Source organism: Malaclemys terrapin, chromosome 23 (genome assembly GCF_027887155.1).
Source record: "Malaclemys terrapin pileata isolate rMalTer1 chromosome 23, rMalTer1.hap1, whole genome shotgun sequence".
NCBI classification, from domain to species: domain Eukaryota; kingdom Metazoa; phylum Chordata; order Testudines; family Emydidae; genus Malaclemys; species Malaclemys terrapin.
In genome coordinates this window covers 5,508,027-5,532,278 of record NC_071527.1, presented here as the reverse complement: position 1 = coordinate 5,532,278, position 24,252 = coordinate 5,508,027, and the positions used below count along the sequence as shown (strand labels likewise).

The 24,252-nt window shown below is 56.0% G+C and overlaps 1 protein-coding gene across 2 annotated transcripts in view; it reads left to right on the top strand.

The window, feature by feature from the left end:
- Nucleotides 1–24,252, top strand: part of SPRYD3 (SPRY domain containing 3) — a 39,559-nt gene that overhangs the window by 8,162 nt on the left and 7,145 nt on the right. For both annotated transcript variants that reach the window (XM_054012653.1, XM_054012652.1), the window contains exons 4-8: nt 230–354; nt 1,617–1,752; nt 2,115–2,303; nt 16,227–16,376; nt 20,342–20,399. In XM_054012653.1, coding sequence (XP_053868628.1) covers nt 230–354; nt 1,617–1,752; nt 2,115–2,303; nt 16,227–16,376; nt 20,342–20,399 — 658 coding nt within the window. The remainder of the gene's footprint in view (nt 1–229; nt 355–1,616; nt 1,753–2,114; nt 2,304–16,226; nt 16,377–20,341; nt 20,400–24,252) is intronic.

Sequence of the window (24,252 nt, the reverse complement as noted above, 5' to 3'; positions counted from 1 at the left end):
GTTCTCGGAGATGGAGCCTGGCCTATGCTGTTGGTTTTTTCTCCGTTCTCCCTCACTTGAGTCTAAACTCTCTCGCCACCCCTGTTCTGGGAGGTGCAGCCAACTTGTCATTGTGCAGCGTGGCGGTGCCCTAGCTGATCACCCAAACCACTGTGTTGATGTGAGCAGGTGCCAGTGAGGAAGTGCTGCTGTTGGACTGGAAAAGGATTGTTCTCGTAACTGCTTGCAGGTGTCAATTGTGGACAGTGGTGTGCGGGGGACCATCGCCGTGGGCCTTGTGCCGCAGTATTACAGCCTGGACCATCAGCCGGGGTGGCTGCCTGATTCCGTGGCCTACCATGCTGACGACGGCAAGTGAGTTGGGTGCCACCCCTGGGCAGATTAGCGGAGCGTTGAGGCGTGGCTGGGGAGCACATTGGCGCATGCGTCTCCTGTGGCATTTCCTGAGCTGCTGATTCAAAAGGGCTGGGAGGAGTGGGGGGGGGGGCACAGATTGCTTTGGCTGAGGGGGCTTTAGGTGCTGGACGCTGTCAGTGGGGCTGTGACTCTTGTGTGGGGTGAATGGGGGGTTGGGTGGATGCAGGAATTAATTTGATCAGCAGTAAAAGCCCTGACCTGACAATCCTCATAAGAACAAAAGAACGGCCGGACTGGGTCAGACCAATGGCCCAGCTAGCCCCGTGTCCTGCCTTCCCACAGTGGGTGGTGCCAGCTGCTTCAAAGGGAATGAACAGAACAGGGCAGTTCATTGAGTGATCCATCCCCCGTTGTCCAATACCAACTTCTGGCAGTCAGAGGTTTAGTGGGGAAACGACACATAGCTCGTTCGACATGTAGACGTCCCACCTTATGTTGGAGCTGCGTGTTCCTTATATCTGGTCCAAAGGACTGTGTGAACCTGGAAAATGTGCCAAGCTGCTACTGCTGTGGTGTGTCTGGTGCTGTCAGCCCTAGTTTCTTAAGCAGGCATCAGGACCCTGCTGAGCGCTCCACTGAGCTGCGCCATCTGCTTCCCTTCCGAGGCAGCACCACATCTGTGGTGAGGTCTGTACCCTCTGTGCTCATCCCCTCATGTCCAGAGAGGAAGGACGGCCAGGGCTTAGGGCGCCAGGCTGGCACTTGGGAGACCTGGGCTCAAGCCTCTCAGACTTCCGGGGTGATCTTGGGCAAGTCATGTCGCCACACTGGGCCTTGGTTCCCCATCAGTACGTGGGGATGAGAGCCCAGCCCTGCCTCACACGTACCATACGTTAAAGATTGTGGAGTGCTCAGAGCCCTACTGATAAGTACCTAAGATGGATAGACAGCCAAGCTGAATTAGCTAGATACCAAGCTGTCCGGTGTCCAGGTGGCTTCTTGCAACTGCATTGAGGTTAGCTGAGTGCTATCTGGGATCACCTGGACACTTACTATGCGAATGGGAGGGTTACTCCATCGACGATGCCCTGACAGTGCTGTATGTCGCTGCGGAGGCCCAGGGGCCTATAGTCGCGAAGTGTTCCTCCCTCCCCTGAGTGTTCATTTTGCCCTTTGTGCTGAGCTGGGGTGTGAGCGAGTCTCTCGTTGGGGCGTCTACGATGCTTTCCGAGGTCATTCCTTGCTCTTCGCACCCGCAGGCTCTACAATGGCAGAGCGAAGGGCCGGCAGTTTGGGACGAAGTGCAGCTCAGGGGATCGGATCGGCTGCGGGATTGAGCCGGTTTCTTTTGAGGTCCAGACGGCCCAGATATTCTTCACCAAGAACGGAAAGAGGGTGAGAGCCGCTCGGTAGAAATGGTTGTGGATCTGGCTGGGTTTCTTACTGCTTATGGGGGGAGGGATCTGTCAAAAACCAAGTTGCCGGTGGAACTCTCCCATCTGCAGAGATGGGCAGAATGTGTGAGCTGCTCTTCCTGGGGCTAAATCCTCTAGATTAGCAGCAGAGCAGGCTTCCTCCAGTGACGTGACTCAGCTGTGACCCGCAGAGACCCCCTAACCCCATAGGTTCAGCTCCCGTGGCTAACTCTGCTACTGCTGGCAGGATCGGCTGAGATACCACGGCCCTGTCCTGCTGTGAGCAGGTGACACCAGAGGTACTGGAGGCTCATGGAGGGTCTTGCTGGCTGTATCCCGCAGGTTGGCTCCACCATAATGCCGCTGTCCCCGGACGGGCTCTTCCCTGCCGTGGGGATGCACTCGCTGGGAGAAGAGGTTCGGCTCCACCTTCACGCTGAGCTGGGCAACGAGGAGGATGACAGTATCATGATGGTGGACAGCTATGAGGACGAGTGGGGCCGGCTTCACGACGTGAAGGTCTGCGGCACGGTGAGTGAGCTGATTGGCTCCCTGCAGGGGCGACCCGGGGCAACGTCGGCCCTCAGCTTGGGCGCAGGCTTTGAACCTGGTCCTTCCTTAGAGCTAAGATAACCCAGTTCCTGCCATTCCCCCTGCCCGGGGTCTCCTGCCCCTCTGGATTCCAAAGAGAGCTTCTTAACCCTGTGCCGCAGGTACTGCGGGCCGGGATCTACAGAGCACGTGCTGTGCAGGGTGTTGGCTGTAGGCCCAGCTGGCAAGTGATCAGGGTCCCCTTGAGAGATTGGCCTCTCTCTACAGCAGGTGTTGGGCTCTGCGCTGGGGGGGAGAAGTGATCTGAGCTTGGGGGGTTGGCTTTGTGCTTGCGTTAGTTTGAGTTCTTACCGGGGTTACCAGGGGCTGTGATGTCAAACAGGGAAATTCCTCTGAATCCAAGAGGCCGGACTAAGGGTCTCTGGCAGGCAGGGCACAGGTTGGAGCTAGGAATAAGGTTTTAAAGATTCTCCTTCTCTGCCTTGTAAGCTACAGTGGCTGCTGCTGGTTGTACCGCGATAGCCTCTAGGCGCCCCAATGTCCAGCGCTGGACAAACCCAGAGCAGATCTGCCCTGAGCTGCTGACAAGCTAAGTCTAAAACGAGAGACAACAAACGGATACAATAATAGGGGAGCCTAAGGAACCAAAGAGACCAAACGTCTTTTCTCCCCAGCTGCTACTCAGAGAGGTAGCATGGCCCTGCACGAGGAGTCTGGAACCCTTGGTTCTCTTTCCAGTACCTCAGTTTCCCCTTGTGTGAAACAGGGCCAGTGATGCTGATCTGCCTGCATACAGTGCTTTGTGATCTGTGTGTGGGGGGAAGTGCTGGCTAATTGCTAGATAGAATTAGCATTACCCAAGAATGTGCAGGCTTGTGCGATCTTTTCCTCCAAAGCGAGATTGCTGGCGCTGTTAATTTCACAAACGCACAGATGCTTATTTATTTTTAGCCAAGCTCCAGGTGGGGGCAGTGCTGGGGATTTCCCCCTACTCCCTGGAAATTCATCAAAGAAGTGGAATTGTTCCAAGCAGCTCCTTTGAAAACCTTGCTTGGCTTTGCTTTTCGGGCACCCCTGGCAGCGATGCATGATCTCATAGGTGCCTTGGAAGTGATCACCACCCAGTTAGAGGGTAGAGCCTTGAAGTCTTTGCCAAGGTCTCTCAGTGCCTCCTTTCTGCTCGGCACTGGGAAGCAGCAGGATCTGAAAATTTGAGACTAGCTGTGTATGATCTGTGCTTAGCTTGGGAGTCCAGAAGTCACTGGTTTGGGCTCTGCTGCGTTACAGGCCAGACACTCGCGCCGTCTCACTCGGCCTAGGGATGAAAGCCTTGAGGTCTCTCAGGACTCATGCCTGCCGTTCTGCCTCACAGATTTGGGGCATCTTTATTAACTATCTATAACTGGGAGCTGCTTTATACCAAGATCAATTCTGAAGATGCGCCCTAGTCCTGAAAGCATTTATACCGATGCACCAAGTGCTTCTAGCCCTGGCTGGCTGTGAGCTACAGGGCTTTGCAATCGCTCCAACACCACGCTTCAGCCCTCTTTGCAAAGCACGGTGAGATCTGTGGATAAGTGTTATTAGCCCCTTTTTTACAGATGGGGAAATTGACCAGTTGCGATCTCTAGGGCAGTATAAAATCTGGGAGTCCTGACTTCCAATCCCTGCCTTTACCTACAGGGCTCTGCGCCCTCCCAGAGCTGGGGATAGAACCCAGGAGTCCTCACTCCCTTTCCTCTGCTCTCACCCATGGGCGGCCCCGCCCTTAGAGTGATCCCGCCAGGTGCAAAGCCTCGCTCTGTCATGAAGAGGGCTGCAAAGCTAACGAGCCAGTCGGCTCTGTTTCAGTGTGAGCCTGTGGAAGGGTATGAACGCGTGCGTGGGATGCCCGTCTGTCATCGGGGCTGCTCTAATACAATGAGCTTGGCAATGGCGGCCTTCTCCCTGCAGCGCCACCCAGTAAAATCCCCACTGTAGGGCGCTCCTGAGAGCGACGCTGCAGGTGGAGTCCCACAGGCTGGTTCGCTTGCTGCTGAAGCTAGCCGAGTGATCCAGGACCATGCGTCTCCATCCTTGCTGGGGATGCTGGTCTGGAGTGAGGGTGATGGCCCAGGTCTCTGTTTCTGTTTCCCAGCTGCCATGGTTACCTGGAGCGTGGTCCCTGTAATTATCGGGTGGGTTTTACCCTGGCTGGGGGAGGGTGAGGAGCAAGTCCCTCATTGGCTGGGGGCAAATCTCCGGCTGCCACGTGACGATCTCGCCACATGGCTGGGTTGTCACGTAGCTTCCGGGCCTTGGTTCCACAAGCCCAACTTGTGGACGTGCTTCTGGCTGGTGTGGGCAAGGTCCAGCGCTAGTCCTTGTTCAGCCCCTTTCCCTACCTGCAAGGGTACAAGGCTGACGATCAAAGGGGGGGATGGGCCCAAAGGGATGCGGGTCGAAACAAGAGCCCACCTCTTCGGCCTCGCCGGGCATCTGTGCAGGCTTCCCAGCAGAAGCCGGCTCCGCAGGACATTCTCTGCCCGTGCTCTGCAGCATTGACCCCTCAACATGGGTCACTGCCACGGGCTGAGCGCCTCCGGTTGAGTGGGCTCTCCTGGCTCCGTTTTTGGCCAGCATACCCCCCACCCCCCGGAACACTGCTTTGCTCCCCTCCTTGCCTTTGGGGAGCAGGGATCTCTGTGATCTGGCTGCTCCCCAGAGCTAGTGGGGGCAGCAGGTCGGTTCGTCACCCGGCATCACAGGCGAACCCAGCGGCGGGGCTGGCGGTAGCTGCCATGTTGGCGTAGCTATAGGGCCTAGCGCTTATCCTTGCTTCCGGCACCCTGCTGCGTTCGGTAGGGTGAGAAAGGAAACTGCTGAACGTGACGGTGGATCATAGCTTGGGCATCTGAATCTCACGCTTCCTTTGTCGCTGGGTCTGGATGCTTGCCGCTCTTCTAGTGGAGGTCGAGCCTGTGGCTGCTGCGTTACCCCAGACGCTTCCGGCGCACCCCGAGTCCCGCATGTTCAAACAGCTCCGACACACGCTGTCCCACGGCAATGGGAGAGCTGTGGTTAAAGCAGGGGACTGGGAGTCAGGACTCCTGGGTTCTATCCCTGCCTCTGACCACGGGCAAGGCTCTGCCCTGACTGCCCCTCTTACCTGCCCTGTAAAATTAGGGCTAATAATATCTGCCCACATCACAGCGGGGCTTATGAGGCCGGCTTAGTCTGGGGGATTGGGGTGACTGGTGCTGTAGTGCAGTGAAAAGCAATGTCTGGAGCCCATTCTTGTTCGTGAGAGGGCTCTTCCCAACGCCAAGCATACCATCTCCTTCTCCTCCCTGGACCGGCCAGGGTGGAAGGCATCAGTTCGAGCACAGGCACTCATTGCTTGTTGGTTACTAGGGGAAATGTCCCACTGGAAGATACCCCGTGCTCCCCTTTTGTCCTTGTATTTTCATCTCCTCTTTCCTCTGGGGATCCCAAAGCCCTCTGGTAGAGGAAGACAAAGGCAATCTTTCATTCACAGATGGGGAAACTGAGGCATGGAGTGCGGGGCGGGTGTGGACGTGACTTGCCCAAAGTGGTGCTGTCAGTGGGGTTGGAAGCTATAACCTTGCGCTAATCACTAGCGGCTGCTGCCTCCTCTTCCCAGCTGGAGCTCTCGGAGCATTTCTACCCTCTCACCAAAGTCTTTTTCAAAAACAAACTCGGGACCCAAACTTTCTCCAGCTGTTAAAGGATTGCAGCTGTGAATGCAGGCCCCACGTCGCAGCACACGTGACGGCCGCTTGTGTGTGCCGGATGGAGCCGGGCCGGACCATTTGATCAAGGCGCCGCGGCGGGGAAGAATCCGCCGTCTTGGGCTGCATCCTTTTCCGTCTCAACCTTTATTAACTGCCCCCCTCCCCCCCGATTCTCCTCTGACATTTCATTGCAGACAACATCTGTGAAGTTGAATTTTGAGGCAGGGCCAAGAGAGACATTCCAAGGCCCTCGCTGACCTTTAGACGGAGCGAGTGTTTCTCGTCGGCTCCCTGGAACGGCTGCGTGGGGTTTTGCCATCGCTCCTGCCTGCCTGGGCAAGTCTCTTTGGTTCTCTCCTCCCCCTCCTCCCCCCCCCCCCCCGCTTCCCTCTTGCCATGTGTAAATACCGGCCAGCTCAGCCGCACTACCGCAAGCGTTCAAACAATGCACGGTGCTAATTGACGCGGGAGGGTTGGCAGGGTGTGGCGTGATCACCGAATTAGGAGCTTTATAAATAGGCTCTTGCATTCTTTCACGGTATAGCTGGCTCCTGTGTGGGGCGGCACCCCATCTTTACTCCTTTGGTTTCCGTCAGCCCCAGCAGAAGCTACAGTTACCCTCTCGGGCAGAGGGATTCCCACACAGGTGCTGAACTCTCCCATCTCCAAAGCAGCAGGGTGCGGTGGCTGGGGTTCCTGGGACTCCTTGGTTCTTCTAGCTCTGCCACTGATGCAGCACGTGACCGTAGCCATGTCACATCGCCGCCTTGTGCCTCAGTCCCCCCCCGCCCCCCGAAAACTTCCTAATCTTGGTGTGAAGGCTTAATGTCTGTAAAGAGATCCTCAAATCAGCAGCACCTTATGAGTGCAGAGTGTTACTCTTAAATAGACTCATTTCCTGGTCCACTGATCTAGAGACCTTCCGTTTCCCGAAAGAGACAGACTGCTTGGAGAAGGGCCTTGGACACACAAGGTGGGAGATTGTCTGTAAGAAGCTTTGTCCCAGGGACAGACCAGTTTTGTCCCTTCATTCCTAAGTCACCTGTCCCCCCAAACACTGTCTCAGATGAGAGGGGTCTCGAATGCAAACATCAGATGAGCTTTTTGGGAACTCCCTGTGCTGTTGGCAGCTGGGGACTGGGGCTCCCCTGACAAGTTGGTATTGGGTTCTTCTGGGGAGTGGATCAGCACCCAGCTGTGGCATGCCAGCGAAGCCGTAGTCCTGCATGGCAGCTTGGCACCAGTGTGGTCGTCTCACTGAGATGACTTAGGCTTGGACAAAGCTACCTGGCCTGTTGTCCCCAGTGGGGGAATTGTGCATGAGGCAAGAGCAGGCTTTTAAAGCCAAGACTAGGAGCTGGGAGTCCTGGGTCAGTGGATGACCTTAGCTAAGTTGGAGCCACTTTTTGTGCCTCAGTTTCCCTCTCTCTAAAACAGAGGGTAGAGCATGGGTATCTACCCCCAGTTGCTGACCTGGACAGAGGTCCCTCTGACTGCTACTCTCAGGGCAAAGCTGGCTCTCCATTCTCCAATCCCCAGCAGCTGTGGTTCTGGCATCTTTCAGAAGTCGCTTGTTCTTTGGCTCCTTTTAGCATCACGATGTTCGTGGAACTTCTGTTATCTGCACTAGGGTGGCACTTTGGGCCCCAACTGAGATAGGGGGTCCCGTCGTTCTGGGCCCTGCACATACAGTGAGAGATGATCCCTGCCCTGGAGAGCCTGCAAATTAAATAAACAAAAGGCCAGTGAAGTGCTGGAGGGAAACGAGGCCTGGTCTAGACCTTTGCCCTGGTGTAACTGGTGGTCAGGGTGATTTTTTTTTTTTTTTTTTTTTGGTTAACCCATCCGGTTATACCAGTACAGCCCCTAGTGTGGGCACAGGTATGCTGGTGTAGAGGTGCCTTTGACCAGTGTAGCTTGTTCAGTTTCCCCTACAAGAATAAGTCCCCTTTATCCTGGTAAGTCTGCATTCCTATCGGGGTTCGTGCTTTCACAAGTTGGGTGCAGTTAAAGCGTTGCAGCGTCTGTGTGCGCGTGTGTGGACGAGGCCTGGGATTTAAAGGTGGGATGTCGTGGGGTAGTCTAGGCTTTCCAGCATGTGCCGAAGGACACTCTGCTTTCTCTTTACTCAGCCCGAGAAGACCTGTCTTAGCTCGAGTTAGCCGCCGTGGTCCACCACCACCCCTCTAAATCCTAATCTAGACAGAGCCACGGACACCTGCCGGAAGTCGCGCAGCAGGTTGGTGGTAGAGCCGGGAATAGACCCCGGGTGTCCTAACTGCTAGACCTTGCTGCCTCCTGTGTATTTTCTCTCCTTAAGAACATGTTGGTGGCTCAGCCAGACTGCGGGAAGGGAGGTTGAAGCAGTGGGTTCTGGGAAGGAAGGAGGCCTGGCAGTCATGTTATTACACAGCCGCTCCAGGAGCATGAAAGTGTCTTTTCCTCTAATCCTCGGTATAATTCAGGCCTGATCCGACCCCTTTCTCTTGCCTGCTCCATCCCACTAGCGACTGGAGCGCATAACTAACCCTGATCCCTGCTGGGAAAGGGGGTCCGTGGGTGGCCCTGCCCCATGGCTTGTGGGGTGGAGTGAGCCTGCGTGGTTTTAAGCAGCATGGCGTGAGATTCCCTGCACTGACAGTGGAATCTGATAAAGGCTCTTAGCTTGGGTCCTCTTATACCATGCTTTTCATCAGTAGATTTCAACGTGTCATTATCTCCATTTTCCTGATGGGGAAACTGAGGCACAGCGGTGCCATGGCCTGCCCCAGGACAGTGGCAGAGCTGGGAATAGCACCCAGAATAGCCGGTGCTCTGTCCACGAGGCCACACTGCCTCCCTCTAGTGGGTGGGCTCTGGCATTGTTGTGTTGCCAGAGAGATGAACTCAGTGAGCCATCTCCGTGGCACATCTAGGGATTTTTAGCTTCGGGCCCTAGCAAAAGAATGGACTGGATCGTGAGACTTTCCCTGCACCTGGGGGCTGAGACAACAATGGGTAATAGGCAGCAGCAGTTCGTGAAGGACACGTTATGCCAGGCAAACTCGATGGCTTTTTATTTTCATTGGCTGACGTTAGAGGAGGCAGGGAGCATGCTGGAGGGGCATCAGCAAAGCGTTTGAGATCGTCTCACGCTACTGTCCTATGGGGCTAGCTTCAGTGCACGCCAATCCAATTACCTTCCTGGGTTGGAGCAGACCCGTGTGGCGTTGGGATGAGGCTGGGGTGCCATGCGGCTGCCGGCATTCAGCCTTTTATATAACAACCGGGAAGAGTTTGCAAAATTAACTGCCCGCCTGAAATCCGGGGTGGCAGACGCCAGCGCCGCTAAGGCAAAGGGAGCTAGGAAGGTTGTGGATCTGGGCAGGAAATAGCCATGTTGCCAGCTGCTGTGATTTCTTTCATGACTCTCTCGCTATTTGGTGTCTCTTTACTCCTTAAAGCACCATCTCCTGGAGTCATGTGACAGCATCTTCAGCTTGCTTTTTTTTGTTTAATTATTGAAAGTTTCTAGCCCTTGTGGCTGTGGAGAAAAGCTAGAAAACATGACCCCCACTGTTCAGAAACTGGAAAGCAAATATGAAGAATCACAAATTATTTTTTAAACCTCGTGATTGGCTTAAAAATAATCTCACGGCTTTTGGAGCCTGACTCCGAATTTTTGGATGCTTGGGGCTGGCGATGCTGGATCCAAACCTTTTTTTTCTTGTAGCGCTTACTGCTGCAAGTGCGTGGTGCCTTCACGGAGCTAGCTGGCTGTAGCAGATACTACGCCCAAACCCAGTCTGTGGCTATTCGGTGGGCAGGGGCTCCAAGGGAGATGCTGGGGGCGACGGTGGGCAGCGAATTGGCTGAGAGTTTGCAGTGCAGTAGGGGGTCATGTTAATTTGGCTGCACCTGTGTTACAGATCAGAGAGGTATTAGGTGTCCATCCAGCATGCCTAGAACCAGCCCAGGCTCCCAGGTGCATGTACAGGCATCTCGCTGCCTGGAAGGCATCACTGACTAGGGCTGAGATGGGATGCAGAGCAGTGCTGCCGATCAGTGGGCGGGAGTGAGTAACCATCCCCAAGCAGCGGGAGGGCAAGAGGCAGCGTTTGGGGTGATCTGAGTGTCTTTGGCCAGGAGTACGTGCAGTCAGCACCCCTTCCTAGCGCTGTTCCCGGTAATCAAGTCTCCTCTCTTTTTTTTTTTGGTCAACTAAACAGATTGAAAGCAGCGTCAGGCATTTTTTCTAGCTCTTTGCTCACTTTTGTGGCTCCCTCTCCAATTTTTAACGCCCCTTTTTAAAAAGGGGGGCCCCAGAACTGTGCCCAGTGTTCCGATGCTGGTCTCAGCAGTGCTTCGTTAGAATCCAAAGACGAGGCTGCGTATTCTACGCTGCAGCTTGACACTGCGATGGAGAATACGGCCAAGTTTTTCAACAGGGAGACTAAGCGGCCTGTAGGGGAAGGAAGGCCTAGTGGTTAAGGTGCTAGCCTGGGGCTTGAGAGACCCAGGTTCAGGTCCCCACTTTGACTGTGACCTTGGGCAAGTCATTTAGGGGGACACTGATTTTCAGGGCGAGTTAGGCACCCAGCTGCCATTTGCGCCTTTGACAACAAAATTCCTTTTTAAACCTCTCTGTGACTCAGTTTCCCCATGTGTAATGGGGATAATAGCAGGGTTGGGCAGATAAATACACTAAGGATTGTGAGGGGCTCAGACGCTGTGGGGACGGGGCCCAGATTCATGTACTTAAGGGCCTGATATTTCAGCTCTTTATAAAGGAGGGTTGGTGTCGTTGTCGTGTAATAGATGGGGGAACTGAGGCACAGAGCAGGGTAGGGGGTGAGGACTTGCCCCATGCCACCCAGCAAGGCAATAGCAGAACTGATGTCTTTGAAAGCGACTAGTGATTTTTTTTGCATATCCGAACCACCGATCAAATGGCCTGGTTTCCAGAACGCGGGTGCTCGGGACTTTCTGAGAATTAGGCCCCTCTAAGAGGGTGCCACGTTGGGGTGGGGGCCTGCGAATCACAATCACTTGAAAGCCTGGGACATGATTTTCAAATTCCCTATGCTCTGCCCACTGCACCATGCAGAGATTTTAATCATCTCCGACTGACGCTAGCTCTCTGATTCTAACCACCGGGAAAGAACAGTTGGTGAAAACCACCTCCGCCCTTGGGCCAGCCTAGAAGGGGAGACTGCAGACTGTTCTTCCATCTTGCCACCCTTAGTGCTGAATAACTTTGCCCGTGCTAAATTCCCCCTCCCCCAATCCCTTGAATTTCTAGCCAGGGCTTTTCCGTTTTAGCTCCAGACTGTCAGGAAATGATAATGCACATAATTCACATTCTTCTCTCAGACAATCTTATTACTGACGGCCCTTGATGAAAGGCCTGCTTTGGGTTTGGGCGCTCCGGCTGGCTGGGAGGTGGGAGGTAGAGGGCAGTTTTACCATGTGTCTGTCTGCTCCGAAAAAGCTGGTTGTCTTGGAATTTTCGTAGTCTGCGCCACAATCGCCCCGGGCCGTCTCCCCGCACGCGCTCCCCGTCCTGGGGAATTGCACAGACCTCTTTCTTTTTCCAAATCCTGCTGCCTGCTAGGAAGTACAGATGCCCCCTTGAGAAGCTCTACTGGGATTATGGGCTGATTTTTTTCCCCATCCGCCCCCTTGCCTCCCTTCCTGCCCATGGCAAAGGATTCTTAGGCTTGTCCATATAGGGAGCCCCTGGGACCTTCATCCATCAAGTCAAGACTCCATTTAGCAATATGAGAAAGGCAAGGTGGGATGTGTGCCCCCTCCTGACACCAGGTCCTACCCCCGCCCCCAGTTGAGAACTCATGCCTAGGGGACCAGCCAGCATGGGACTGCCTTTCCAGAAGGGCACTACACACTCAATGGGCTGCCTGAGCCACTCTCCGGCTCTGTGCCTTGTTCCCCACACGGGAGCCTTCTCCAACTTGGGGCAGGGTCGCTTGCTGGCCAGGGGTCGCTTGCTGGAGGATTCTCTGCAACTTGAAGTCTTTAAATCATGATCTGGGGACTTCAGCAGCTGAGTCAAGGGAGAGAATTATTCTGGGAGTGGGTGGGTCAGCTTTTGTGGCCTGCATCATGCGGGAGGTCAGACTAGATGATCATAATGGTCCCTTCTGACCTTAGAGTCTATGAGTCCTCGATCCTTGCGGTGCGTTTTTCCTGGCACAGGGGCTGCCTATGGCACCACCACAGAGCCAGCTTCTGAGAGGGGCTCAGTGCCGTCCCCCCGTCAAAACAAATAGGAGCAGTGCATGCCCATCGCAGCTTGGGATCCGCTCCATTGTACTCTGCAACGCGAGGCTTCCAGATTACAGCTGCTTAAGGCCTGAAGTGTCCGTGTGTGATCACCTACTTGAGCCCCAGCCGCAACTGAGGGTCCTGTCGCTCGCTCTCTGAGTTGTTTGCCTCAGACAACTGTGAACCTCAACCCTTACGGATGGGGCTGTCGTCTCTTAGCACTGAGAGCGTTCCGAGCTCTGCCACGGGCGAGGCAAACATGGTGTATGGGTGTATGGCCATGGAATGGGGCATGAGGGAGGGTGCTGGGGGGTGCACTGAGCTGGAACGCAGTGGGGGAGGGATTGGGTAGGGCTGGGGGGAGTCCCTGTTGATGGACGGCACAGGGCGGGGCTGGATGGCGTAGGCGGGCAGCCGCTACTCGGAGAGTCTGTTATTCAGATGATCCCTTACTAGTTTTAAAGCAGCTAATTAAAGGGGGATTAAGGTGTTCTGTGGGCAGCACCGCTGGGTGAATCACCGCCACTGCTGTGAGTGCTGCCATGGCGCTGGGTAAACAATGCCCCTGTCGTGTCTCCGGGAGGAGCGTGCATGCCAGCGCCTTCGCTGGGGCAAGTTGCAGCCGAGGGGCGTGAGCTGCCGGTGGGAAGGTCGCCAGGGCCAGGGGGCCCCGCTGGTGGGTGCCAAGCCTGCCCCTAAAAAATGGGCACCCAAGCAGGCTCTGGAATGCCAGTACTGGGGTCTGAAGGCATCTTCTCACGCTAGGGGTCAGAGGTCAGGATCCTACAACCTGTGGGCTCCGTGGCTGTTCAGCTGGGGGCTGCCAGCTTGTGGGGCAGGTTGTGCTGGTGGCTTTTGTGTTTTGAGCATCCCCGGAGCCTATTTCCTTCCCCAGGTTTTAGGGAATGGGGTGGGGAGGGGGGAGCCACCAAAGGGTCTCAGCCTGTGCCCCCCAACCTGGGAAGCCCCTGGAAATGTCACCCCCCCAAATGCAGCTTGGATTAGGTCCGGAGAAGTTTCCAGGGGATGGGAATTGAAAACCATATGAGGAAATCCTCCCCCACTGGCTGGGGGAGTGTCTGCCCTTCCCCCCCACCGAAAGGGGCGTCCGCCATTGACTTCAGGACAGCCAAAGTTTTCCCCCAAATGTCTTGAGGCTCCCCGCCTCGAGGGCTTTGGAGTTGCTCTGCAAGATGCCAGCTGTCCTGCACGAAGGGTGGAGCCATAGGACTAGTGGTCGCTGGGGTCATGCCCGGTTTTGTGGGAGCCCCATCACACCGTCCTGCCCAGAAATGGGTCAGGTTCCATCTTCAGCCTCTGTAGGGCACTTGCCCCCATCCTTCCTACCGAGGCTGCAAACTTCCTTCTCCCCAGCCTCAGCTGCTCCCTGGCCAGTTTATTCCCACTTGTTCTTGTGCCAGCATTGTCCTTTGGCTCCTAAATCTCTTCCCCCTTCCCGGTGTAATTTACCGAGAGCAATCGGATCCCCCTCAGCCTTTGTCTGGCTGAGCAAGCCAAGCCCCTCCTGTCTCCTCTTGCGAGATCGGCTCCGTTCCCCTGGTCAGCCTAGTGGCTCTTCTCCACACATGCTCCGGTTTGAATGCCGTGCTCTGGCCTGGAGCACATGCTCTGGTTGTGTATTGCCGGGAGGTAGCAGAGGTGAGGGCTGTAGCCTGGGGACTGGGACACCCAGCTTCAATTCCTGGCTTTGCCCCATACTTCCTGTGTGACGGTGGGCAAGTCACTTGGCGTCTCTGTGCCCCAGTTTGGGGCTATTGGGGATAACTGCCCTGCCTCGCAGCAGGTGTAGGAGGATAAACACACTGACAAGTGTGATATGGCCAGATGCTGCGGTGATGGGTGCCATGTTTGTACCTACAGTGGATTGATAAGAGCATGGAAAAAACTTTCCTGGCTCTGCACAGCTGGGGGGCCCCACAAATCCCTGGGCATTCTGCATCCCCCCCTCACGGTGTTTTAGAGCAGTTGCTTTGCTCATGAAACTCTTCATGTGATGGTGAGCAAGCTCCTTCCCATCAGCCTGTAGAACCAGCTCCGGGTCTGGTGCGGTCATTGGCCCCGGCCCTGACTGGACGCCACATGCATGCATAGTGTGCAGCCACGTGTGTTATCTGCCGTCCTAATCGACGGAGCTGACATGCTCTTTTATGCAATCCTGCATAGGTATCCTCCTCTTCTAAGCTTGCTTTCTTCCAGCAGGGGAACACTTAGTCTCTTTCCAGTGTTGTTCCTTGTCAAGGAGTGACCCGAGCTGACTTCGTCTTCCAGAGCCTCGTGCTGATTTTATTTTGGTGCTTAGATGGATGAGCAGTTCTCAGAATCCCGTGGCAATGCAGCGACTGAGTGGAAAAATGTAAACCACTGACCCTTTCCATGGCTTGGCAGGAGCCAGCAAATATTGGTTCAACATGCAGCCGGGCTCTGAGACGCGGGGTGGGGTTGGGGAGCTAAAATGGACAAGATGCTTTGGGCCTGGTGCAAACTAATCTGTCAGCTCCAGCTGTCAGCCAGTTGGTGTGTTGTTTTCTTGATCGCCAGGCCTTTGACGTCGTGGATCGGCTCTTGCCCCTCTCATCCCATGCGTGTGAATAAGACTCTTCCTAAGGGATGAGCCCAGGCAGCCCTGGGGAGCAAAGGAGGGTGTGAGATTGTCTCGTTCACGATCCCTGAAGGGATATTTTTCCACGCAGCTGCGTTAGGTGGGACCAAGGGCCTGGCTTGCTAGAGGCAGGAAACAAAAGCTGATGTCTGTGAAGCAACAATTGGAATGTCGGGTGCTGTCCAAAGAAAACCTCGTGACATAGGGCTTGCCTCATGAATCTGCAAAGCTCCCGGCCTTGTAAACATCCCCTTCTCCTCCTGAAAAACCCAGATTTTGCAATTCCCTCTGGATCCCCAGAGCAACTGGGACAGAAAATGCAGCTTTCTTATCTCTCTTCCCCGCCCCCACTGCCCTCCCAAAGTTAGCCAGATCCCAAGTGAGATCAGTTTAACTCAGTCTATACCACTGGGACACGATCTAGTTTTTTTTCTCCAACAGAAGCTGTTGCTTATGACTCCCCTTTCCTCCCCAACTCCAGGGCTTTTCGGGGACGGCTGCCTCTTTTGGGGAGCTGGCTATGGGGCATTCTGGGTGATGTGGTGGGAGGGAGGGGGTAGCCTAAAACAGCTGTCGTCGCTGGGTTGTCCCTGGCTTGTTTGAAAGGGCTGAGTGGTCTCATTGTGCTTCCTAGACGATGCCTCTCTGTATCCCAATCCCAAAGCGAGCAGGTTGGCTGGCTTCTGTCACTTCCTTTCCCTCTTCTGCTGAAACTTACCGACCTTCAGTTCTGAAATCTGTCCGAGCCCCCCTCCCTGCCCAATGTTGGGGGCATAAGCCCCTCCCACTGGGTGGAGCTAGAGCGCTATATAACTAAGCCAGACTGAGTGACCCCACCCAAAGGGCTGTAGAGACGCAGCCGGTCTCCTTCCATACAGGCTGTTCCATAAGCCATTCACTTCACCTGGTGCTAGTGCCATCGCTTTAAACTGGGCCGAAGAGCTGAGTGACATTCTTCTTTGCTCCCCGCTGGGCTACCAAACGCTCCCAGGCTGGGAACAGGTGGAACCTGCACCCCAGGCTCCCCTCTGGGTCACTTGAGCAATGCAGACAGCAGCAGGGCCTGTTCTGTGGCCATGCAGGGGACCTTTCCGGGGCAGACAATCGGTCGTTCTGCAGGTCAGGGGTTCGCTACCCATGAATTGTGAACAGGCACCTGGGGGGTGAGGAGCTGGGAATGTCTTGGCATGGGAAAGGTGAGAACCGCTGCCATGGGAGTGCCTTGTGGGTCTCTGGTGCCGCGTCTGCTCTCAGGGGCTGACTCTGTTCTCCTGTTCTCTGCAGCTCCTGGAGTACGTGGGCAAGGGAAAGAGCATCATCGACGTTGGGCTGGCCCAGGCAAGGCATCCCCTGAGCACCAGGAGCCACTACTTTGAGGTGGAGATCGTAGACCCCGGGGAGAAGTGCTATATCGCGCTAGGCCTGGCCCGGAAGGTAAAGCCACTGGATGGATCCCACACATCCGTCCGATTTGTGTCTGTCCGCGAGCCTGCTGATAGCAAGAGTGGTTTGAGCTGGGGCTTGGGAGACCCGGCTGCAATTCCTGGCCTAGCCCCTGACGTCCAGCGTGACCTTGAGCAAGACGCTTAATCTGACCCGTGTCTCAGTTTCCCACCTGTCCACTAGGGATAATGCTCCCCTACCTCCCAGGATGGGTGGGAGGATAAAATCTGCAAGTGAGTGTTTTGGGGCTCAGATACAAGGGTGATTAAGGCCAGATCAAGTCCTAGCTAATGTCTCTGGTCACCTAGAGCTTCCTAGGGCTGTTAGCACTCGTTCCCATGTTTAGGGAGAGTGGGGAGCAGACCCACTCACCTGGGTTCCTTTCCCGTCTCGTCTACAGACTCTTCGCTTTCCCACCCCTCAGTTTCAGTAGGAGGGAGCTCCCACTTAGCGGTGTGAGAAGGTTAACGTCTGCGATGTGCAGGCTCTCTGGCCGGAGTTACAGAGCCTGGGGGTGGGTAGCTGTGGGCAGGAGGGCCAGAGATGGTGGTGGTGTGGGATGGGAGGGTTGATTGGTGCCGTTGGTTGTCAGCACTTGGTTTAGATCTTTCTAATGTGCCCAGATGTCCAATCCAGCACGGTAGCACTACATCTCTGCAAAGGGTCTGTAACGCCAGACATGAAGACATTGCTTTGCCTTCAACCTGTGGCTGCGGCTTCAGCTAATGAGCAAAGATGCTTGGGTCTCAGTTGTGGGGGCTTCCATTTGTTCTCATTACCCTCTGTTCTCATCACCCTCTGTCCCCTGCCATCTCCAGCTCCTTCCATTGCCAAGGCTGGGTACCCAAGGCCAGAGGCTGTGATGGCATAATCCTCCCCCCCCCCATGGCAGCATTGCTGAGAAGTTGGGTAATTGAGGAGCATGGATCCAAGTGTGGACAGTTTTTTACTCTCAGATGGTTACAGACTAGGTGCCCAGGTCCCTCCCGGCTCTGTCATTGTGAATAACCCCTAGCTCTTCCCAGCAGCACATCTCAGAGTGCTTTACAAAGGAAGTCAGTATCATTATCCCCATTGCATACCTGGGGAAACTGAGGCACCAAGCAGGGAAGTGACTTGTCTGAGGTCTCCAGCAGGCCAGAGCCAAGAATAGAACCTAGGTGCTTCCTAGATCTTCCATGGTTGTTCTGAGGAGATCTCCCATCATGGGATGACCCAGCCTGACCCTGTTTAGCTTCCAAGAGGTGCCCCGATCGCTACTCAAGCTGCATGTTTTATTATTGTGCCTGTTTATTAAAAGCCCCTTCCCAGGCACCCACCACCCCGGCAGGTGAATGATCTAGCCAGGCCCATTTCTCTTTGCGAGGTCTCACTTGATTGTGGTGTGGGCGCCACCCTCTAGGCTGTGCTGCCTCCCCCTTGAGAATGCAAACCTCCCCCTGCCCCTTTCCTGTCAAATGCAGCCATCTGTTTCTGTGTTTGTCCCGACATGTGATCTGGATTCACGCACGCACGTTCGCCTCCCGGGCGATGCAGCGCATTCCCGGCCCCTGCTGCGGCTAGCGTTCCTCGCGGCACGGGAGGCTTGCCAGGTCTGTGCCATGTGAGAGCTGGCCCTGGGGGTGGCTGTACCCACGCTGCCAGGTTCCCTGCTCCTGCCAGGTCAGCTCCTGTCTACAGGGTCTGCTTGTTACCCAGCTGTGCCTTGTCTGATGACAACCTACTGCCCTAATCTGGGACAGTGGGTGATTGGAAACTGCTCTGCGGGCACTGCATGAAACGAGGCGGTGGGCTTTCAGTTCAGTTCCTAGCGGGGGAGCGTCTGCAGCGTAAGGCCACCATCGCAATGGGCACCTCTGCTGGCATTCTCTGCAGAGACCATGTAAAACTTGGTCCGCACTTAGGTTTTGCTGTGTTAACTCTGCCGGCTTTTCCCACCGGCTTATTCCGGTTTGGGGAAGTGAAATAAGTGACACCGGCATAAGCAGTTTTATAACTCTCTACACTAGGGCTTTCGCCAGCAGAGCCGCATTGGCAAAACCTACCCTGACGGCGATAGCTCTGCTACTCAGACTTCTAAGAGCAGACTTGGCCTAATGAAGGAGACCAACGCAGCCCCTCTTAGGCACTTTCTTCTCTAAGAGAGAAGGCGTTTTGTGTTCCCAGGTCTGCCATTGGCCTGCAAGGTACTTCCCCTCTCCCTTCCATGCCTCAGTTTCTCCATCTGTAATGTGGGGACAATGATACCTCTTTAGAAAGCACTTTGGGATAAGATCTAGGGCTGATGACTAGTGATTAAGATGACTTGATGAGAGGTAAGCACTGAGGAAAGACCACACCGTTCGTAGTTTTCCCATGAGTTGGTTGGCAGCGTTGAGCTCGGGAATGAAGGGGGGAGCCTGTCCATCGCCAGACCCCTAAGTCTGCCCTTCCACTCAGAAGGGAGGACTCAAAATCGTTAACAGGGCAACAACATGCCAGGGGTGAATGGCCCACAACAGGCAGGAAGTGGCCCTAAAACCTGGGCTGGGAATGAGCCAGAAGCGACCCCATCTAATCCCGCTGTTCCTTGCCTGCTTTTGCTGGAGTTGGAGTGCGGCAAACAGGTGGAAATGGATGCTTGGGTCCAGCGGTCTCTGGGGCAGGCCAGGTTGAGTGTGATAAGGCCATGCTGGGTCACAGCATTGTCAGCTGGAAACCCTAAATTCCATCTACCCTGAGCAGGTCACGACCTTCCATGTATTTAACCCCACACGCCCCTGTGAGGCAGGGTGGTTCTCTTATCCCCATTGTACAGGTGGGGAACAAGCACAGAGAGACTCGTCTAAACTGTTCCCTAAACCTGGACCTGTGGGACCAGGGCTTGTGGAGTCGAGGGTCCGCACTGGATTGTAAACCTGGGTTTGCAACTGCTGGACCCGGGTTTCAGCCATGCTAACGTATCTGCGCTGACCTTCTGACTCGGGGCTGCAGCTTGGCAGGCATCCACACTGCTGAATGATGGGGCTCGGAACCAAGGTTCAGTGGGACTCTGGCTCTGACCCACTGTCCTAGCAGGGTCCTAGGAGCCGGATCCTGTGGGCTTGGTGCCCTGAGTCAGACCGATTTGTGTGTGGACGGAAGGGGGGGGCTTCAGAGCCCAGGTTCAGTATGCAGCGTAGACATGCCCTGGTGACTTTTCCAAGGAGCAGCCACTTGATTCCGTTCCAGGTTTGCCTCCTAACCACTGGACCATCCTTCCTGTCCGATCACCGCGTAATATTGCCGGCACTGGCAGCACCACAGCCCCTCTGAGGGATGCAACGGGACCATCTCTATACTGGGTCCCCGGCCCCGTTGCGTTCCCGCTGCGGCGCTAGCCAACCCACGCTCTGCACAGGGCTGGGCCGCCGTGGAGCAAGTTGCTGCGTAGGTCCCGGGAGCATCTTTCAAACAGGCGCCAGAAAGCGCTGGAGAGCAGGTAGCTCTGAGTCACCCCTGACTCATGCCGGTGCCTTGGCAGCCTTCGGGCAGGCTTCCCTCATCCCCGGTGGTTTGGGATTGGTCTCGGTGCAGTGCATCCTCATTCATTGCGCCGCAGCCGTCTAATCCCAAGGGATTTACCTGCAGGTGAGTCACACACCCGAGGCAGGCCATGCCCCGGCCTCCCAATTAACTCTCGCATGGGCCAAGAGCTCTGATTGCACAGGATCCGGTTCCCCTCCCCTTCCCGAAGCCAAGCGAGTCACAGCAGCTGCTGTCAGGCCCCCCTAGCCTCGGTCGGGGTGGGGGGGGGGCATGCCATGGCGCCAGGGGTGGGGGATGTGTCTGCTGCGCTTTTACAGCCGGATTTTCCATCTCGGCCAAAGGCAATTTCCCATTTTATAGGGAAATATTTTAGCAATTCCCGCCGCTGGGACTCTAGGTGATAACCAGTGAAGTCATGAGACCCACCCTCCCTCCTCTCTCTGCCCTAGGACTACCCGAAAAACCGCCATCCCGGCTGGAGCAGAGGATCTGTGGCCTACCATGCAGGTGAGCGAGGCAGGACTGGAATGGGGAGGAATCTAAGTCTCAGGCCAGACCCCAAAGGAAGCTGTCCCTTCCCAGTTTAACCATGCACTTCCCAAATGCAGAAGCACCACCCACGGGCAGTCAGCCCAGGGCACATCACTTGGGGGATGGGGGAAGTGTCACACTCCCAACACCGGACACCAAGTGTTTAGTGGGGGAGTGTTTAAAAGCAGGTAAGGAAGTTAGGTGCATAAATGCCATAGGACTTTGTGTGCTGAACGTTTGCCGGAACGTTTGAAAATGTCTTTAATGGCAAAGGTTTCGTTCTACTCTGGGGGCAGCCTCTCCGCCGTGGGGTCTGGATCGTGAGTGCAGAAGTCCAGGGAGTTGGCAGCCCACCAGAACAGCTGGGTCGCTGCTGTCTCAGACCATCAAGGCTGCGTGTTTCCAAGCTACTTGAGGGGCTTGGAGGCCTGATGCTCTTTAATATCTCAGTGTCTTAGCCAGGTCAGCAAACTGCAGCCTGGATTGAGGCCCGGGGTTGGGTCCCGAGTTTATCAGCCGGGAAAGCTGGTTAATCACAGGTAGCTCCAGTTACTTACAACCCCGCTGGGGACTGCTGCCATATTTGCCTGTCTCCGGCTTGTGTTGGATGATAGTGTTCTCTCGTAGTTGTGAGTCCTCTCGCTCCGTGAGCTGGAGCTGGTCAGACCCACTGCACTCCAGCAGGGATGGGGGATCAGTTATTTCCACTGGGGGCTCAGTTCATCTGGCTGGTGCCTTCCAATCTTCTTACACCAAAGCTGTCCTGGCCCCTTTCTGCTGCCGGACTCTCCTCTGGGTCCCTGATGCTCCTTTCCGCCTGCTTTGAATTTAGCCCACGTTAGTCTGCACCCCAAGGAGAACAGCGAGCCATTCTTCATTTGCTAAGTACCCGAACATGCAGCTGCCCTCTGTGGGTTGTCTGTAGCGGGGGTTGAACCGGCGACTCTTGGTCTAAAATCGTGAGCCTCTCCTGCCTGAGCTAATAGTCTCCTCTGCTTCTGTGTGAGCCAGCCAGCCAGCAGGGTTCCAATAACATCCCCACTACTGCCTCTGCTCACAGAGCCGCGTGAAGGGCGGTTCTCCCCCAGCCCCTGTATGGAATCTGGGCTCAAACACTGAGGGCTGCAGGCCCAGGTACAGACACGTTCCCCCTCCCGGGGCTCATGATAAGCAGTTGAGCCGAGGTTGGCTCTTGCGTTGCTCGCTGTGAAAGCCCAGGGGACTAGTGGGTGCTCGGCACCTTGCAGCAGCAGGCTCTTAGGCAGAGCAATCAGCCAGGGATCTGGAGGTCGGACTCCCTGGAGCCTCCAGCTGCCTTTCCTTAGAGGGTCGGCTGAGGTTCTGTGGCCTGCGTTGTCCAGGAGGTCAGAATAAATGATCACGATGGTCCCTTCTAACTGTAAAATCGCCGAGTACAGCGAGATCCGGGGTTTCCCTCTTGGCGCTGTGTCTGCTCCACTAGGCCAGAAGGAGCTGGCAGGTCTGGCTCGCTGAAGACGGGGGTTCTCTCCCCGGCCTTGGACTGTCTTGCTGGCTTCCGGCTGATCCCCGTCAGCTGAGAATTAGCTACGAGCATGTGGAGCCAGCTGTCCCACTGCGGCTGCTCCCGCCCAGCACGCTCCTCCAGCTGGGAGCTGAACAGCTGCTGAGGGCAGGGTCTGGCTGGGGGGCTTGTTTCTGTGACCTGCTGCCTCTGCGACTGTAGCGCTTTTGGAGATGCTCGCTGCGAAGACCAGCTCCTGCTTTGATCGTTCTGGATTTTGTGTCTGTGCTGTACCTCTCCCTAGGGGCCCCCGGGCCGGATCCCTGTCGTGCTACACCAGCTGGGCATCAGGCCAGGTGCTGTGTAACCACAAAACCAAATCTCCAAGGAGCCGCTTGGCCAGTCGGAGCCACGGCACTGGGAGCCAGGGGCCTGGTCGGCTCGGGGGGTGGCTTTGGCGCACCCACCGCACCACCTGCATCTGCTGCTGCCAAGGCCCAGCCGTGCTTTCGGGAAAGGGGTTGAAAAGATCTGGGTGCAGCAGAGCTCAAAGCGTTTTACAGAGGAGGGCAGTAGCCGTATCCCTGTATGACAGATGGGGAAACTGAGGCACAGGGCGGGGAAGTAGATTTCCCAAGGTCCTCCAGCGGCAGAGCTGGGGATAGAGCCCAGGTCTCTACACGCTAGGCCACAAGCTGCTGGGGGCAGGATGTTTACATCCATCAGTGCCTGGGTGGTGTCAACATCTCTGCTTGAGCCACCCAGTTCTGGGCTCCCAACGCCTGGTTCAGGAGCCCCATTGCCACCATCTAGTGGTGATGGGGGTTTTATAGATTTATAGATTCTAGGACTGGAAGGGACCTCGAGAGGTCATCGAGTCCAGTCCCCTGCCCGCATGGGTCTGTGGGTGCCGTGGGGACAGCCTGCCCTCTTGCTTTCCCTGGCCTAAGTCAGCCCTTCAGTCTCGGCTCTTAGCGGCAGAGGCAGTCTCAACCCTCGATGGATGATGGAGGCCTGGTCACCATAATCCTACCGGGTCCTCTGGCTCAAAGACCGCAGGACTGGTAGCCCTGGGACTCTTTCCTTGGGATTGAAGCTGTTGGGAGCTGTCTCCCCACCCCGTTCCACGTTCCCTCCCTCCCCTCCATGGGCAATCTAACCTCCTGGGCTCCCTTTCTGCCTGATTAAGGATTTTATTTTCACTGTCTGACTTGTCTCTCTGAAGGAAAAGCCGTAAACGCTTTTGGTTCCTGGCGGTTTCTTTCCAGTGCTCGGCGCCAGGGGAACATTCAAATTCCCATCCAAGTATTCGATCTGCTGCCTCCCACTTCCCTTCGCTGGCCACTTCACCTTCCTCCTCCTCCTCTTCCTGGAAAAAAATCTCCTCCCACCTTTTTTCCCTTCGTGTTACCCAGCCTCGCAGTGCCAGCTGCTGCTCTGAGCTGCCATAACCTCTGGCAGACACGGGCACTCCACGGAACCACAACAAAGCCGCTCAATGAGCCCCGCACCGGGGGAATGTCCGGGCAATAGAGCCCAGGCTGGGAGGTAGCGATGCACACGGGCGAGAGTATCTCTGATCCGCTCATGCTGCGGGCGAGTGGAAGAAATCCCACGGGGCGGGGGGGGGGGGGAGAGTCTGAAGAAGCGAGGGGCAGTAACCAAGCCCTAAACTCCCTTGTGCGCTCCTGTTCATTACGTGGCCCTCTCCCTCCATCCCTCGCTCCTGCCAGCTCCCTGGTTTGTGGCTGGCTGGCAAGTCGGGGGGAATCTCTCTTGTTTTGCTGCCTCTGAGTGTCTGGCTCTGGCTCTAGCTCTCATCACCCTCCTATCTCGGATGTTCCCCTCCCCATCTCTGCCAGGCCTGTGGCTGGCGTGAGCTGAAGGCATCCGTGAGGAGTGCGGGAGGCCTCAATGGAGTCCAGCCGCCCCCGTGGCTCGCTCACAAGCGGAGATCTTCGGCCTGCGGTGCCCGGCTTGCTCTCTTGGGCCAGTGGGTCTTTGCGGAGGCCTGGGGCCTTCCTTGCCCATCGTCCCATTTCCCCGCTTACCCCCCCCCCCCCCCGGTGGGCTGGCTAGCTGAGGGCAGCTGAACATTGCTGCCCATGGTGGGCATTGCAGCCGGGTGCCTGGGGGGTGTCTGTTTGCCCCAGTGCCAGGCCAGCTCTCAAACAGTCGAGCATGGTGTGCAGGGGGCTGCATGGGGGCGCGGGCGGAGGCAGCTGCTGTGACCCACTTGCATCCAGGTTTCCCAGCTCCCTTTGTCCGCGTCATCCTTTCCCCGGCTGCCCCAGCCAGTCGCTCGTGGCTCCAGCCCGGCCTCCCCCACCCCCAGTTTGGATCTTG